Below are 16,321 nucleotides of genomic sequence, written 5' to 3'. Positions count from 1 at the left end.
CCTCCTCCTGCCAAACCAGCAATACCAGCCCCATCCTGCAGGGGTTAGTCAGACGCAGTGTCATTCTCAGCATTGCTGCCTGTCAATCTGTGGTTTGATGTTAAATTGCGTGTTTGGTCTGTAATTACGGTGAATGGCTTTGACTTGAGGGAGAATTCAAAGTTTTTTTTTTCCTTGAAGTACTCCATCAGTCATTGATTACTAAGTAGTCAATTGTGTTCATGGCACTTGGTTTATGAGTATTTGTAAAAAGAATGGACTAATTAAGTATTTGATTTGTTTAGGTGTGATGGCGTTAAACTTACCTTTGAGCTGCCACAACGAGAAGTGCCTAATTCCCACTGTTGTTTTCAGTGGTTCTCACTTTTAAATGACTGTGACTATTTAAATTCCATAACAGGATCTTAAGACCTTCCGGTTCTACACAAGTCTACACATGAAAGCTTAGTGAGTGACTTGTCCAATGGCCATAAACTGAGTCGGAAATGTGACTGACGCATCAGTTTCAGTCAAGCAAGTTTTTCATCCCTGAGGAGAGTTTGGAATTAGAATTTATTTAAATTGTTTGCCAATACATTACTTATTCATTTCATAATGTTTTAACACATTTAGAGGAACACTGCGTGTATTCATTCCATAGATCAAATATGTTGATAGTGCTGCTTTGCACCTTTTATCTTGAATTCCTGAAAAGATACACACACTCGACATGTCTGTCTGAAACCATTTGGTCTTTGCTACAGATGTATTTTAGAAGCTTGGCTAAACATATCCATAATTGACTGTGACACTAACATTAGCTTTTCCTATGAAACCTAATATGCCATTGTGCTGTTTCTATGGAGTGGTCACAAGTCAACATGAGCTCTCTGTGGCAGTACGGCTGCAGTACTCGCACTGTGGTGTGAGGTGCTGGCAGCCAGACCTTCCATAGGCCCTAACACTATTCAGGTGCGGCCTGGAACTTCATATAGTTGGAACTAAGCAATTGTTTCAAAAATTGAAGGCTTAAAACTGGATAATGGTTATGGATGCTGTTAGATGTGAACATTTAGATTCCTTTGTTCAATGTGTGTTGGCTATATGGACTCACTACTGTTCTACATGTCGCCTTGGGCTGCTATTCTTTGCCAACAGTGTGATTTGTATTTTCCAAGATTTAGGAATTGCCTAATTTTAGATAGTTTGCATTGTGTCTTGAGAAGAAATGACCTCCTACAAAAGGGATGGTCTTCTGTCCAATGACATGTAGAGTTTGTAATGACGTTTTGATGAAGGCATATTCCCTGACTGGATTGCTTCAATCCCCAAAATACTTTATTAAAGTAGTCACTAATGTTTTCTTTTTTTTTAATCTTCAAAAAAGGATAAAAATAAGAATTCTGGCTTGTTGAATCCAATTATTTTGGATTTCTGTCTCTGGTGAACCATGAAGTCTATGTTCATAACCTCAGCCAAAGGCTTACGTTATTGGCATTTTTCAGAGATTTGCTGTCAGCGTGTCAGTGACCTGGGGTAGCCAATAGTTTAGAAATAATGAGAGGAGGGAAAAGAGACTGACTGAGGAAGGGAGGGTACAAGAGACGGAGAGAGAAAGAGAGAGAGAGTGTGTGTGTGTGTGTGTGTGTGTGTGTGTGTGTGTGAGTGTGTTTGTGAGAGAGAGTGAGTGAGTGAGTGAGTGACCTGACTGACCTGAGAGAGAGAGAGAGGGAGGGAGACTCAGAAAGGAGGGGGAGAGTGAGCGTGCCAGCTTCATTTTCACTCCCCCGCCCCCCTCCCCACTTCCCATGGTCTTTCCCACCCCTCTCCCCTTATCCTGGCCTGAAGAACTGGTAGAACTGGCTTTGGATGCTGACAGCAGTTCTACCTTGAGACAAGTTCACCTATACAGTACAAAGTTCATACCATGTCTTTGAAATCCGTATGTCAAAATGATTGTGTAAGCCTTACTGTCTTTGCTAAGCCTAGTTTATAAAAAAAATGGTTGTGTAAATATAACTGTCCACGTTAAGCCTAGTTTATAAACCAAATGATTGTGTAAATGTTACTGCCCACGTTAAGCCTAATTTATAAACAAAATGGTTGTGTGAATGTTACTGTCCACGTTAAGTCTAGTTTATAAACAAAATGCTTGTGTAAATGTAACTGTCCAGAGCCCCATTTGTCGTCAAGATTCAGCAAGTCGATCAATTGTCCCCTTAGCCTGTCCTCAATCATCGCGGTAATTTAAACTGGCCATCTCGGTTCGTCCACGGCTGATCCGCTGTCAAGCAATGTCGTTAATTCGAACCAGACAATTGCGCGTACCCATCCTACTTCACCAAAACCATTATTTTCTAAGGGTACAATGGCTACTAAACTCAAAAAAAAAACTTTTTTTTCTCTGCTGGCAAGTTGGAAATGATCATAAACGCTTATAAAGAATACAAACCATAATGGCAAAATCCAACACCGCCACCGCTGCGAGAGCAAGACAAGAAGCTTTCGGGTAAAAGCGTCTGCTAAATGACTAAATGTAAGTTTATTCATAAGAAATTCAATAAATTGATGCAGTGAAAAGAAATTCCACCTTTTAATCATTTTCTACAATAAAGATATGCTATGGTGTACTAATAACATTGTTATATAATTATGAGTGCCTTGTTCTCTGCATTGCCAACACTACAATAATGTACCACTCGCAAAAAAGCGCAAGACAGTCAATGCTGGGCTGTGGCGTTTGTAATAAATGGCTAGAGAAGGTCTTGTAAATCAATTATTCCTTGTCGGCTGAATTGGTAGCGCTCATACAAGAGCTCATCATGATGGAGTAACGGATCTTTGCGATCGCGAAGAATTCTCTCCCTCTGAAACGCTAATCTAACTAGTATCACTCCTTGGTCCATGGGATTTCTCCTTTTTCCGGAGGGTGTGGTAACCTTATCCAGCTTCACTTAAATTAGCCTGCGCTGGAGCAGGGTCGAGATCATTGATGTGTTGCTATGGTGATTAAGCCAAAATTGCTTCGACAAACCGAAAAGATGGGCTTATATTATCTCATCCTGAAAATGATCTCGGTAACTCACTAAACGTGGTACGACGAACGGGGCGCAGGTTAAGCCAGTTTATAAACCAAATGGTTGTGTAAATGTTACTTTCCAGGTTAACTCTAGTTTATAAACAAAATGGTTGTGTGTACATAACTGTCCACCTTTAGCCTTGTTTAAAAGCTAAATTTAGACATTCGTAAGTTTCTTTATTATAGTAATTATTGTAATACCTGTGATAAAGATGATTGTCTGTTGTCACGTCACTGGATTACATTTTCTGTGAACTGCAACTATGTGTATAGACAAGCTCTATCCTACCAAGTTTCTGAAATGCTTTTTGATTTTGTTTTTCATTTGTGTAGTATGTCAGTGTGCCAACACCAGCAAAATACTGATGTAAAAGTTTTGGAAATTACCCAAAACGCCAAGCTCTCTTAGAGATTTTTACATGTGGACAATATAGTTTTGGTAGACATAACTGCATAATAGTGCTCAGGGTACTGCAATGAGGCAATATCTTGGTTACTATCACAAAAAAGGTGTGGTTCACCAATGTTGCACTGAATACATGCACGCACGTGCGTGTGTACATGTGTGCCTGTGTGTGTGTGTGTGAGATAGTGTATGTGTGTGTGTGTGTGTGTTTACACAGTAACGGTGAGTCAGTGTTTCATGTCCGTAATGGTAGAGGCAGAGATGGTTGTTAGATTTAATGGCCAGCCTTGAGTAAACAGTATATTATAGTGGCTTATTGAGCTTATGGCCTTTCACACAGATAGTCTGTCAGTCCGACTGTGTTTCATATAGTGGGGAGGATATCGTTTTTACTTCACATATTATTACCCAGCTGAACCACACCTTAAAGGCACCCAGTGCAACATTAGGGCATCAAAATAGAAATATTCTGGATAAGACAATCTTTATGATATTGACATTTACTTCACCATACTAGCACATTTGCATCATTATTTGATACTTTGGGCGTTAAAGAGAGCGCTAAAACTAGCCGCAAGAGCGTAGCCCTTTATTTATTGGTGCCACTAATAAATAAAGCAGGATTCCAGTCAATGGAAAAAGGGCCTCTCCCCACCGGCGATTGTTGTTGTTTACGATTTTCTATCAGTTTTCACCACACAACGACGTCTCATCTTTGCTCCTTGAATGTCGATATGTAATGGTATGGAGTTATTGAAACTTACTACGTGTAAAAAGACTAGAAATTGAATGTTTATTTTTCGAGTCTCAAGCCTGTAAAGTTGCACTGGGTGCCTTTAAAGGGCTCCTGAACTTATTTTTTAGAAGGCGAAGAATTCTAATATCTTCTCTTCTTAGTGATATATTTAGTTTGAGGGGTCAGTGAGGCATAACTGGATAGTTTTGTGTCTGGTTGAGAGTGTGTTGTGATGTTGTGGGAGGAGGAGGAGGAGGAGGAGAGGGAGGAGAGGGAGGGGGGAGGAAGAAGGTGAACCAGAGGGTGGTTTCACAATGGTTCTCTTCATGATGACAGAGTCGCTACTGATTTCTCTCCCTCTGCCTGTGAACAATATAATCAGGCTCAGAACAAACTGGGGGGGGGGGGGGGGGGGGGGGTACAGTACCAGTGTATCTAAGGGGAAAGTGGGTTGCTGGTCCAAGCTGACCCATCCCTTCCATCTACAGCCACACCCAGATCAGGGTGTTGACTGGACCCGCCACCAGCCAATCATAAAATGCCTTTTTGTTGTCACTTTAAAGTGGGAGCTTGCTGCATGTCACACTGTGTCACTGGGGTCAGAGGGGCACGGTTCTCCCTCGCTCTCTCTCTCCCATGTTCTCTCCCTCTCTCCCCTCATTCTCTCCCTCTCTCTCTCAGTATCCCCCTCTCTTTCTCTTTCTCTCTCACTCACTTCCTCACCCTCTGTGGGTTTTTGCTTCCTCTCTCTCTCTCCCTCCCTCTCTCCCTCCCCTTCTCTCTCTGTCTCTCTTTCTTTCTCTCTCACTCACTCACTTCCTAACCCTCTGTTGGTTCTTGCTTCCTCTCCCTCTCTCTCCCTCCCTCTCTCTCCCTAACTCATTTGCTCACCCTATGATGGTTATTGCTCCCTCTCTCTCTCCTTTTCTCTTCGTCAATTACTTGCTCACCCTATGATGGTTCTTGCTCCCTCTCTCTCTCCCTCTCTCTCCCTCACTCACTTGCTCACCCTATGATGGTTATTGCGCTCTCTCTCTCTCTCTCTCTCTCTCTCTCTCTCTCTCTCTCTCTCTCTCTCTCTCTGTGTGTATCTGAGCCAGTTATTCATCTCAGTCTGGTGTGAGTCAGGGAGGGTGGGGCCGTGGAGGACAGCAGTACCAGTCGCACTCCGTCAACGCTCTCACTCTTCCCCGCCCCTGTGTGTGTGTGTGTGTGTGTTTCCCTCCTGTTGACTCTCTCTCCCTTTTTCACTTTGGCTCCCCCCTCTGTACCGGCTATTGCTCTGGCCTCTCCTCTCCTCTCCTCAGGTTTGAGAGAGTCGGTCGTCTTGGCAAGAAGGAGTTTTTGATTGCACAGCCGAAGGGGGGGGTAAAACCTCTAGAGGAAAAAGGTGAGTTGAGTTGACTTCTACTTCTGTTTTTACTGGGCAGATATCGGGTGAAACTGGATCTTAAATGTCAGGTTGTTTTTTTTCCCAAAACTTTTCCACTCTCAAGACCTGAGCCAAGTAGGTGTTGCTAAGACTTGCCTGGCCTGCATAACACTGTTTTGGCATCAACGTTTATGGTGCTTTCTCATGGATGGTATGCGGGTTTCTGTGTTGGCAAGGGCCTCTATATACAGCATATGTGTGTTTTCGTAAATCCATGAAGGCGATCAACCTTGTCAAACCGTTCAAACAGATGCTGGGCTGTGTGTTTGCCCAATGGGGTCTGAGGCTGGAATGTCTTTTCTTCTAACTTGCCTCACTTTACTCTCTGTTCATTATTAACTCCCACCTCGTGAACCGTGTTCCCTGTTTTCCATGATTCATTTACAGGAGAGGCTTTGCAAACTCACGCATGCCACCCATTTCCATTCATTCCCAGTCCTCCCTCCCTTGATGGCACACTGAACCTCGTTGCCTCGTCCTCTTTTTGGAATGTCAGGTCACATCGCAGTCGCAGTCTACAATCTACAGTACCACTCCCCTACAGCCCTATTCAAATACAAGCCATAAACCTCATCGATCTATTTCATTTGGCCAGTCTTTTATCTGATTCTGTTGCTGGCCCAAGGTGTGTATTTGTGTGTTTCTATCCAGTAAACTGTGCTGTGCCCTTTTTTACTGTTAAGACTGTTGACCTAGTGGAGCTGATGTCAGGGCAGGCAGTGGTCTCACATGACTCACATGGTCCATGCCGGAGAAGACACTCCCTGCTGCTCCTGAGGGAGGAGCGCCGGTATTCCCTACAACCCCCTCTTCTCCGCAGCAGGGAACCGCAGCCCACACTGTGTTTTAAGAGATTTTAAAAGATGCAGGGAGGTCTTTTAGGCTGGGCAGAGATTTTGTTCATCGACTCCCACCCAGAGAAGATCACACCCAAGGATGTGTTGCAGGATGTGGTCAAGCATGTGTGGAATAACGTGTTATAACGTGAAATACAGAAGTTGCCTGGAGGGGTTTGGGTGATTTTTCATTTCTCAGATTGAGTACCTACTGTAATGGCCTCTAAGTGGCAGACAAAGTGTCATTCTCAGGTGTACTAAGTAGACGGCATTGGGTTATTATTGCGATGTGATCGGCAATTTGTACTTTGCTAATAAATTGTACTATAACAAAGTCACCACAAATGTTATGCATACTACTTGGGCCGTACCGTGCTACACAAGGTGCCTTTTAAGTCTGGAGCCTGGCTCCTGTGTGAGGGATGGGTTTGGAGAAGGCCCTCAAGGGCTGCTCAGTGTAGCCGCCTCCCAAGTGAAGGATGACTGGGGAACATGGATCTGGCGCAATATGGGCAGAGACGCCTGTTTTGCTCGAGGAGGCAGTCCTCTTGTCGAGCGTCAAATTTGTTAGTGGCTGGAAGGAGGAGTGGGGGCGAACCACTATCTTCCTTTCTCCTTACCATGTTCACTTCTACTTATTGCCTGCGGATTCATAAAAACCAAAGCTGTCTTTATTCTGTATCCACTGAAACTCTGACCATTCCATCCCTCATATGTACATCATTGTACAGCCCCACACACTGTGGTTTTTGTAGTGATTGCCACAAAGCTCCTCTGTCTACCCTCCCCAGGTGCAGATGTTGCACTGTAAGTCAGCTGCAAGGCAGAGTGGAAAATATGATTGGTAAAATGAGTCCCACTTGGATCTAATGATCCTTTGCACTGGTGACATGGGGATCTGATTCTTTATTGATTCCTTTCATTTCTTCTATTAATTGGATTGGATTTTTAAAATAAGTATTGCCAGATTTGCCACCCTGGGTAGTTGTCACTGGGCTGTTTTCAGCCCGTTCTTTATTGAAACTACCCCCAACCTCTCACACTACAGAGCCCAATGTGCTGCCCTAGAGAGGGAAGAACAGAGGTTTTCAGGAATTGTGCCGTTCTGATCTAATCTACTAGTGATGTTTTTCTCAGAACAAGATTGCTGCCATGGCACAGTTGATGTCTGATTGTGCCACGGCCTGCTGGCCACCGCCCGGCTTAGGCCGCCAGTCATGCCCACCCCGTGCCCCCCCGCCGCCAGACATGATGTTGGTGCTGGGGTTGAAATGGGACGGGCACACCGCCTCAATGGCCTCATTCTCTAGTTTCCCCAGGATCTGCAAGCTGTTTGTGTAAGAGCTTTCTGTTTGGTGTCTCCTGTATCCTGGCTGTGGGTGTGTGTTATTGTACGAGGTGTCTTTTGCACGTATGGTGTTTTAAAAGAAGGTTCGTGGTTGGATCCAGAGGTGTTTCTACAATGACCTCTAACCTACATTCTCCATTGCAGTGGTTGCAGAAGGAGGTCAGGCTTTCACGTAACTGTTATCGTCAATTTACCATCAAGCCGCACCTCAAAGTTTAATCTTGCTGCCGGCCCCTATAGAAACCTCATCAAGCATGTACCCACAATCCAGACATGACGTTGCATCCATTAGGTTTTGTATCTAAATCTTAGGAATGCTGGCATCGACAGTCAATCACATGAGGGATCAGGACAAGGGCATCGAGGAGGAAAGTGGTTTAACCTGATATCCCATCGGATAGTCACGGTCGTAGAATGTCCCTGTATGAAGGTGATGCAGTCGGACTTCAGGGGGAAGGGTCCAAAGGGTATGATGTCATACTTGGCAATAGGTGTGCAACACGTTTTGGCTTTGCCACTTAATGTGTGAAGAGGACCTGTTGGGACCTTGGTGCACTTTCCAGAACTGAGGTGTGCCATTTTGAATCTGTTCCTTCAGTTTTTTGTTTAGTTGGTTAATCAACCTGGACACAGTAAATGGGGATGTATTATGTTGTGCATTCTGGCGAGTTATGTGCTACTGTGAGCTTTACCAGGTCTTTCAGCTATTTGTTACCCAGATTGTACTTGACATGAACATTTTGGAAGAAGTGTTTTTGTATGTCTTGAGGTTTGTATGTCTTTTATGGCTCAAATTTAAGCTAATATTTACTTGGTTGATTAAATGGCCTCTTTGACCTTACAGTGAGGTCTGATCCTCCGGCTCCTTGGTGATTGGTCTTAAGTGACTGTTTGTTTTAGATTTCTGTCATACTATTGAACCGAGCACGAATGCATTATTTCAGAGAGCTTCCTTTTTCCCGCCGTCATGGAAACGATTGTCTGTCTCATTTGAAATGTGCATGTCTATGGCCATGTTGTTAAACTCTTGTCACCTTGGCAATCAGTTGTTCTGGTTTTTGACTGCATGGCAGCTGTAAAGGAACAAGATTCATCTGTAAAATTCCTTCCGACTGAATGGTCAGTGACTGACTGGCTTGTCCTTTACTTCCTTGCCTTTCTTTTCAACCAGTAAAGTCGATCGTGTCACTGTTCCCTGGCTTCTGGCCTGTACCCTGGATTGAGGGCCACACCTGCATCCCTCCTCTGTTTGCTCATAATTAGCTCCGCTGTGAGTCCTAAAGTCGAGCCCTTGGGTGATGAGTTTCGCCTCTGATGTGACTTGCCGTGACCTGTGCTTTAGTTTGGCTTTATCTGTGTTTAGCCCTGTGTTGGGGTACGCCAATGCAGGAGTGAGACATTTTTGATGTCTATGACTTATTGTCAGATGGTTCTTACAAACGATTGGAAGGAAGTTCTGACCTTGTGCAAATGAAGCTGGCAGTGCATTGCGTTTGGCTGTGCGGTTTCTCATTTCCTCATTTTAGTAAATCTATTTTTGTCACAGATGGAGTTCCTCTCAGGTCCTTGGTGTACAGTTAAACGTTGGTAACCCTTTATCCTACCACTTGGGGTTTCAGGCACAGTGGTGTATTGTATGCAGCTGTCTTTCAACCAAACCTTTGTCTTGATCATCTTTGGAAAAAAAATCAAAAAATCAAAGATTATCTTTAATCTGGTCAGTATTCCACACAACGAATGCCTATTCATTCTGCTATGCATTATAAAGCCTGGTTGGCTCATGGTTAAACTTTTATGTCCTTTATCCTCATTGACTTCTGCCGGAATGTTAAGATCTGCATCTGGAGGGAAGCTCCTCCCTTAGGATGTAGTCCCTCCCCCACCTCATCAGGCCATGTCTGTCGAGGGAACAGCTGACTCGGAGGGAGAAATGCCTCCCGGGACTTTCAGGGGAAGCCATGTTGCTCACTGCTTTATTACTCATAAACATAATTACATCACATGGTAACTGTCTTAACTTAATACTGACTCCAGAGTGTCTGTAACTCATAAAAGTGTTTAAATCTTTTAATCCCTTTTTTTTTTTCTTCAATGTCACATTTGTTTGGTTGTACTGAGGCTTTTACTGGTCTTTATGAATGATGTCCTTGGTATGATCATCAACATCTGTTGCTGCTATTGCTTAACTTGCATAAAAAGTGTAAAGTGGACTTTTATATGAAGCTGTAGCTGAGCTTATGGTCTTTATTATTGTCTCTCCAGGTGCTTTTTTTTTGCTGAGATTGGAGCAGAGGGCAGGTCAACATGCTTGAGGCTGCGAGAACGAGGATCATGGAGGTCTATGACTCCCTGCTGGCTGGAGCAGGTAAGGACAAGTCTGATTAGTCTCTGCCCTGAGGAAAAGGCTATGGGCCTCGGTCTGGACTAGGGATGGTCATAACGCATGATCGTATGGTCTATTGTCCGTCACTGGGATGTGACTCAGCAAATTATGACTGTGGAAGTGCTACAAGGCCAATTGAGAATTTAAGTCCAAGGTCACTGATAGAGATAATTTCGAAACGCTCTTAATGACTTAAGGATATTATGCAACTCCGGAGTCCTGAGGTTGAGTGAATTTGAATTTTCACCTGATAGTCAAAGTTTAGTGTTCAGAGTGGTGCTGACCTTTATCCACCTCCTCTTTTCCTCCATCTCTTCTCTTCCTAGACCCCAGAATTACTGGGTACCCTCTAATGGGGAGTCCTGTGAACATGTCGGCCATTTTGCTTGCCTACCTCGCATTCGTGCTGTACATCGGGCCGCGCTTCATGGCCAACCGGAAACCCTACCAGCTCAAGGAGGCCATGATTGTGTACAACTTCTCCCTGGTGGCCCTGTCTATATACATATGTTATGAGGTAAGCTAGTCCCACACTTTTCACTGAATACCACCAGAAAATGTTGTGCAAGCTATAATGCATGTGTGAGCATTCTGCTAGGACAACTCCAATTAATTCAGTTGGCCTTTCTTTCCTTTCTTGGCCAATCAAGTTTTTAACCTTATTTTAACATCCATATCGTCATATCCATACAGTGTTTTTTTATATGATGCACAACAAACCATGAGCAACAGAAGCAGTCAACTCCACCATGGCTGAGAATAGCCACCATACAGTACATATGCAGTATATCCACCTTGGACTCCTGAGGACCAACGACGGTCAAAAACACTTTTATTTGCATATTCATATATCTGCGAATACTAAATGAGGCAAACGTGTAGAGCTACATTAAAACCATATTGAGACCATAAAGGTATTTTTTTTTTTTATTTCAACAATAATTTATTAACATGTTATTTTAAGGAACCGAGATGAGTTTTTAGGAGTTTAGTCAATGCCAGGAGAGGGTCTTTAATGAAGCCGGGAATAAAGGCTTTTGGAGAGCACAAGAGACTACAACAAAACTAGGACCTCTCTAGTTATTTCTTAGTTATTGATGTTACATTGCAACTTAATTAAACGTATTCTGGCCTCCTGATGGTGGTATAAGGTTATGCAGTCTGTCTCACTCACTGCCACAACTTCATGTCCCATTTTTTTGGTAGCAAAACGCGATGGACTGATGAGGTGGCCCTGAGAGCTCAATTTAAGAAAACACATGCAAATAGACAAAACGCATGCAAATTAAGAAAACATCATCGTCACAACACACCTGCAGCATTAAGAAAACATCCGGCAAATTCCAACCAAACATGAGCTGTGTGCTGTTATTACACCAAAGGAGAACAGAAGTGTTTCTAGAGGACACTTAAAAGTGCTGCAAATGTCTGCACACACATTGTTTGCCGTTTTTTTCTCAAAATCCTGGTGGGGCTGTTACATTTCTAAATGATTAGAGGCTTCTTTGGCCAGTCTGGCTGTCCTGTGGTGGGAGCGCTTTGTGATCCACTCAGTGGGGAATGTGGTGTCTCTCTCTAAATGGGTCAGTAATGTGGAACAGTTACTAGACAAGGCCAAGAGGAGGGGAATGAACCCTTCAAAATGCCCCATCATTCATTCTAGGGGGATAAAGCCTTTATACAGTGATGTTGGTACTTGGATGAATGCTTTAAAGTATGTGATGTTTCATCCCCCTGTAGTTCATGATGTCTGGCTGGGCAACCACATACACCTGGAGGTGTGACCCGGTTGACTTCTCCGACAGCCCTCAGGGACAGCGCGTAAGTCTGAGAGTCATATCTAGATGTTTTTAATCTGGAAATCTAAACTTGTCCGCTAGCTAACCCTTCACATCTTTTTTTTTTTTGGTCACCCCCAGATGGTCCAAGTTGCCTGGGTGTTCCTTTTCTCCAAGTTCATTGAGCTGATGGACACGGTAAGAGCTTCTAGTTGCTTACCTTTTAATGAAACAGCATAATAAACCCCCCAGGGGACTATCGTGCCAGTTCACATCCTTACCCACATCTTGTTCTCTGTTGGCTTTGGACAGGTGTTCTTTGTGCTGCGCAAGAAACAAGGCCAGATCACCTTCCTGCACATCTTCCATCATTCCATCATGCCCTGGAGCTGGTGGTGGGGAATCAGCCATGCCCCTGGTGAGTTCAAGATCAGTCCCAGCTGATTGGCCACAGGATGGCCTGTGTTTCCTTAAGACGTGCCAGTTGGTGTATTGACTGACTGACACTTGGTGAATTTGCAAAACTAAACTCCTTACACCAGCAACCATCAAAAAATGTGCAGCTTCATATCTTTAACCAAGTGAAGAAAAATATGTTGGCCCACACTTATGAAGATTGTGAAACAAAAATAAAGACAATGCTAGGTGTGCTTACCAATTTAAACAGTTGAAGCACAAAATAATGATTAAGGTATTTTTTATATATGTGTTAGTCATTGAATATTTTGATGGCCTTGAAGTTTGCATCAAGGAATTACGAAATAACTTCCCCTTCTGCGTCCTCTTCAAGTGGCTCCTGATATGTGTTGTGCTTGTGTTGGTTGATGGGACATTTTTAACTGGTTTCTCCAGGTGGAATGGGCTCCTTTCATGCCATGGTGAACTCCTTCGTTCACGTCGTCATGTACTCCTACTACGGCCTGTCTGCTGCTGGACCACGCTTCCAGAAGTTTCTCTGGTGGAAGAAGTACATGACTGCCATTCAGCTGGTACGGGGATGTTTTAAATAATTCAATTTTATTTATATAGCGCCAAAACAATACAATTCCCTCAGGGCGCTTTCACAGAGCCCAGTGCCTGAACCCACTTAGAGCAAGCACAATGGACCCTTCTGCAAACTCCACCCCCCTTAGCAACGCTTGCTATATCAGTCAAGCATTCACGTTTCCCAGGTTCTCAGCATTGGTATGAATGGCGTGGCAACATGTTTTCAACCGTGTCAATTTCAGCTCTACCCAAAGAAATCACAAGCATTTTTTGGAAAAACGGCAAGATCTCAGATCGAAGCAGGCCAAAGGGTCTGCAATATGCTTATATAGGCTACAACCACGACATTACATGCCGTGTTTGTAGACAGACAAATGATAAGGCTAACAGGTTCATTCCAGCTGTGTTTATTTGTTCTATTATCTACACAGTCGCCGCTACGCAAACATGTAAGGTGGTAAAACTGAATCGTATTTTAAGCAAGGGTTTTCTCACGTTTTCGATGCAGTGGGCAGATTTTAGCGACATAGCTTCTTGGAACAAAGTAGGTGCTTCTGTTTACGTTGCTGACATTCAGCTGATGGGGGGGTCGTCCACATTGTTTGATCCACAGCAGGCATTTCTCTCTCTGGGTCTTGGGTTTCGGGAAGGGATAAAATGTTACCCCTCCCTCCAGCCTTTTTGGATATCGGCTGTCAGAATTACACACTCCATAAGCGCAACGTTTTATTTTCTCTTCTCGAGCAGACGTCTCTCTCATTGACTTCCATTCATCAAAATGGCTTGCTTGACTGAGGTCCCGAGCTTAGTAACCGTTGCTATGCTATGATTGATCAGTTACCGTTTTGGGGAGTGGTCGCGGAAGGGTCAATTGCGTCAGGGGCAAGGAGAAACTCCCTGTTAATCAGGAAGTAATGAAGCATAACTATAATCACGAAGTGAGATGATGATCTAGGTAGTAGCACACATTTTCTCTCATGTTGGGGATGCCGACTTGGAATATTTTTGCAATGTAGATATTGTTGCTGAAGGATCTGTGTATAATCTGCCTTAATTTCCCTCCCCCTAGGTCCAGTTTGTGCTGGTGTCCATTCACGCTACCCAGTATTACTTCATGAAGAGCTGTGACTACCAGGCCCCGCTCATCTTACATCTAATCTGGGTGTACGGCACCTTTTTCTTCGTGCTGTTCTCCAACTTCTGGTACCAGGCCTACACCAAGGGCAAGAGGCTGCCCAAGAACAACCAGGAACTCAGCGGTAAAACCAAGGGGAGCAGCTCCAACGGCACGGTCACCAACGGAGCCACCAAGATTGCCAACGATAGCCACAAGCATCTGGAGAATGGTAGTGCCCACAAGAACGGTAGTGCCCACCATGAAAATGGCGGCACCCACAGCAGCAAGATGAAGAAGGCCTAGGACCTACACAGTCAAGAACACCCCAAAACGCATGAAAATGAGAGCCTGTACAACCAGCCACGGATTCCAAAGAAATGTTTTGGTTGTGTCTCTTTTCTAAACTAGTTTATTCGTCTTTTTGTTTGTTTTTCATATTCACAGAAAGCAAGAAACATGGGTAGATGAGTACGAGATTTTTTTTTCATTTAATTTTGTATATTTTTCTTAGTTTTTATCAATAATTTAATTATTTTTATTCGGGAAGGTAAATATGGAGCACAACAAATGAAGAGAAATGATGTGTTAAGGTGTTCACTGAAGTTGCCTCATGGCCTGACTGTCAGCCATCACAGCACCTCCCTACTGCGCTCAGTCTCCCCTCCTGACGGTCCCTGCTAGAGGCAAACTACACTGTACAGTCAGACAGACTTGAAGACATCCTGTAAATAGTTTTACTTTTTCATGACTAATGGAGATTCATATGGTTAAGTCCTGCAGAATTTTGTTATAGTATCTATGCTAAATTAAGTGATGAATAAAGTTAATTTTAAAATAAGTTCTTCTCTTCGTTGTGCTTATTGAATTGAGGTGAAAAGGCTACGAGTGATTTGGGTTTCAAAAGTGCATTAAAAGTGTTCTATTTGGTATGGAAAACACTGACAATACGCTCACATTTCTCAAACTTTGATACCAGCCACAGAGTAAGGTTTTATGGTAACTTAAACTGCCTCAAAGTTACTAAGATTAATGACCCTGAGTGAAGATAGTCACAGCAAGTACCACAAACGTCCTCGCCTCCTGAGTAAATCGCGCTGTGCATGTAACGGTAAAATACCCCTCACTGCAAAACCATAAGAAAGCTCTCTTGAAGTTAGGACTTTGCGTAAGCATGCCCGTGGGTGTGCATATTATGCAGCGTTGGTCTTTGCAATCCAAAAAATGTTGAGCACGCTGAACTCGAACAAGGGCACCATTCTGCCTTTGTCTGAGGGACCGGCCAGGCTACAGAAAGACGAGCTGGAGAACAAGCATCCTGTAGATCCCCTCGACATGCAGCAGCCCACAGCAGCAAGCGTGTGTGGGGGTGACAACCACCAGTGACAGGGTTGCGTAAGGTCAGCAACAAAACCAACTTGTGAGTCGTGGTTATTTTTTTTCCAGCTTTTTTTTGTGTGATTCAGAGTTGTGTTTGACACAGACACAGTGTTTGTTCAAGGCCTGCCCTTACCCACAAGTGAGGGTGCCACCCGTTTCCATTCAGGTACCTCTTAATACATACATGCATAGGGTAAACAACACACCTCTAAAACTCAGTTGCTCACAACTCGCATGCACAACTGTTGCCTATTATTCATGGCCATTTATTTTGTCTTTGTTTCCATCCATGGCCTAAGTAAGTGTGCATTTGAATCCTGGGGTTTCACAGTTGAGAAAGTAGTACTTGATGAGAGGTTACAATACATGGATAAGAGACTGATACAGACTGTATTGCATCTGAGATCCGTTTTAAAAGGACCTTGGTGTTACATTGAAGCTGTTTTGTCTACGTGTTTCTCTCAAAGAAATAAATAACAATTTTGACACTCAGTCTTTTTTTTCTCTTCAGCTTGGAGAAAGTAAAATAGACTTCCAGATTCTCCCCCAACCAAGAATCCATGATTTATTTAAAGGCTGATTACTGCAGCTGGAGGGCCTATTCAAAATACTGGCATTGTATTTCAAAATAAAATCAAGATGGCCACTGGTCATGCGGCATCTACTTGATGGGAATGATTTGTCGGGAGCAGGAAGAATGGCACCATGCTTGCGATGTTCTCTGCCAGCTGGGGCAGGGTGATTGCCGTTGATGAGGCAGTTGGCACTTAATGGGTTCTATGAGAGTAGGGGATGCAGGTAGAAACAAAAGAAAAAAAGAGGCAGGCAGGGGGAGAGAAAGTGGAGAAATCCATCTTTAGGAG

General features: G+C 43.7%; 1 protein-coding gene across 2 annotated transcripts; it reads left to right on the top strand.

The window, feature by feature from the left end:
* Window positions 1-5,469: 5,469 nt before the first annotated feature.
* Window positions 5,470-14,854, top strand: elovl1b (ELOVL fatty acid elongase 1b). 2 transcript variants are annotated; one of them, XM_080857931.1, is made up of 8 exons: window positions 5,470-5,590; window positions 10,079-10,181; window positions 10,526-10,716; window positions 11,940-12,020; window positions 12,119-12,175; window positions 12,290-12,395; window positions 12,830-12,966; window positions 14,034-14,854. In XM_080857931.1, exons 2-8 carry the CDS (start codon window positions 10,121-10,123, stop codon window positions 14,382-14,384), a joined length of 984 nt encoding a protein of 327 aa, XP_080714057.1. In that variant the 5' UTR covers window positions 5,470-5,590; window positions 10,079-10,120; the 3' UTR covers window positions 14,385-14,854. The 2 variants fall into 2 exon arrangements, with proteins under 2 accessions (XP_080714057.1, XP_080714058.1); XM_080857932.1 differs by lacking the exon at window positions 5,470-5,590 and adding an exon at window positions 7,559-7,805.
* The last annotated feature ends 1,467 nt before the right edge of the window (window positions 14,855-16,321 follow it).

Source organism: Sprattus sprattus (genome assembly GCF_963457725.1).
Source record: "Sprattus sprattus genome assembly, chromosome: 2".
NCBI classification, from domain to species: domain Eukaryota; kingdom Metazoa; phylum Chordata; class Actinopteri; order Clupeiformes; family Clupeidae; genus Sprattus; species Sprattus sprattus.
The sequence above is the reverse complement of the archived record's forward strand: the minus strand, read 5'-3'. Positions and strand labels throughout refer to the sequence as shown.

Bases quoted from the DNA above. Each gene is read 5' to 3' on its own strand.
- elovl1b (XM_080857931.1), top strand. From the start codon at position 10,121: ATGCTTGAGGCTGCGAGAACGAGGATCATGGAGGTCTATGACTCCCTG. The intron at 10,717-11,939 runs GTAAGCTAGTCC...ATCCCCCTGTAG, and splicing joins CTATATACATATGTTATGAG to TTCATGATGTCTGGCTGGGC. The intron at 12,967-14,033 runs GTACGGGGATGT...CCCTCCCCCTAG, and splicing joins ACATGACTGCCATTCAGCTG to GTCCAGTTTGTGCTGGTGTC.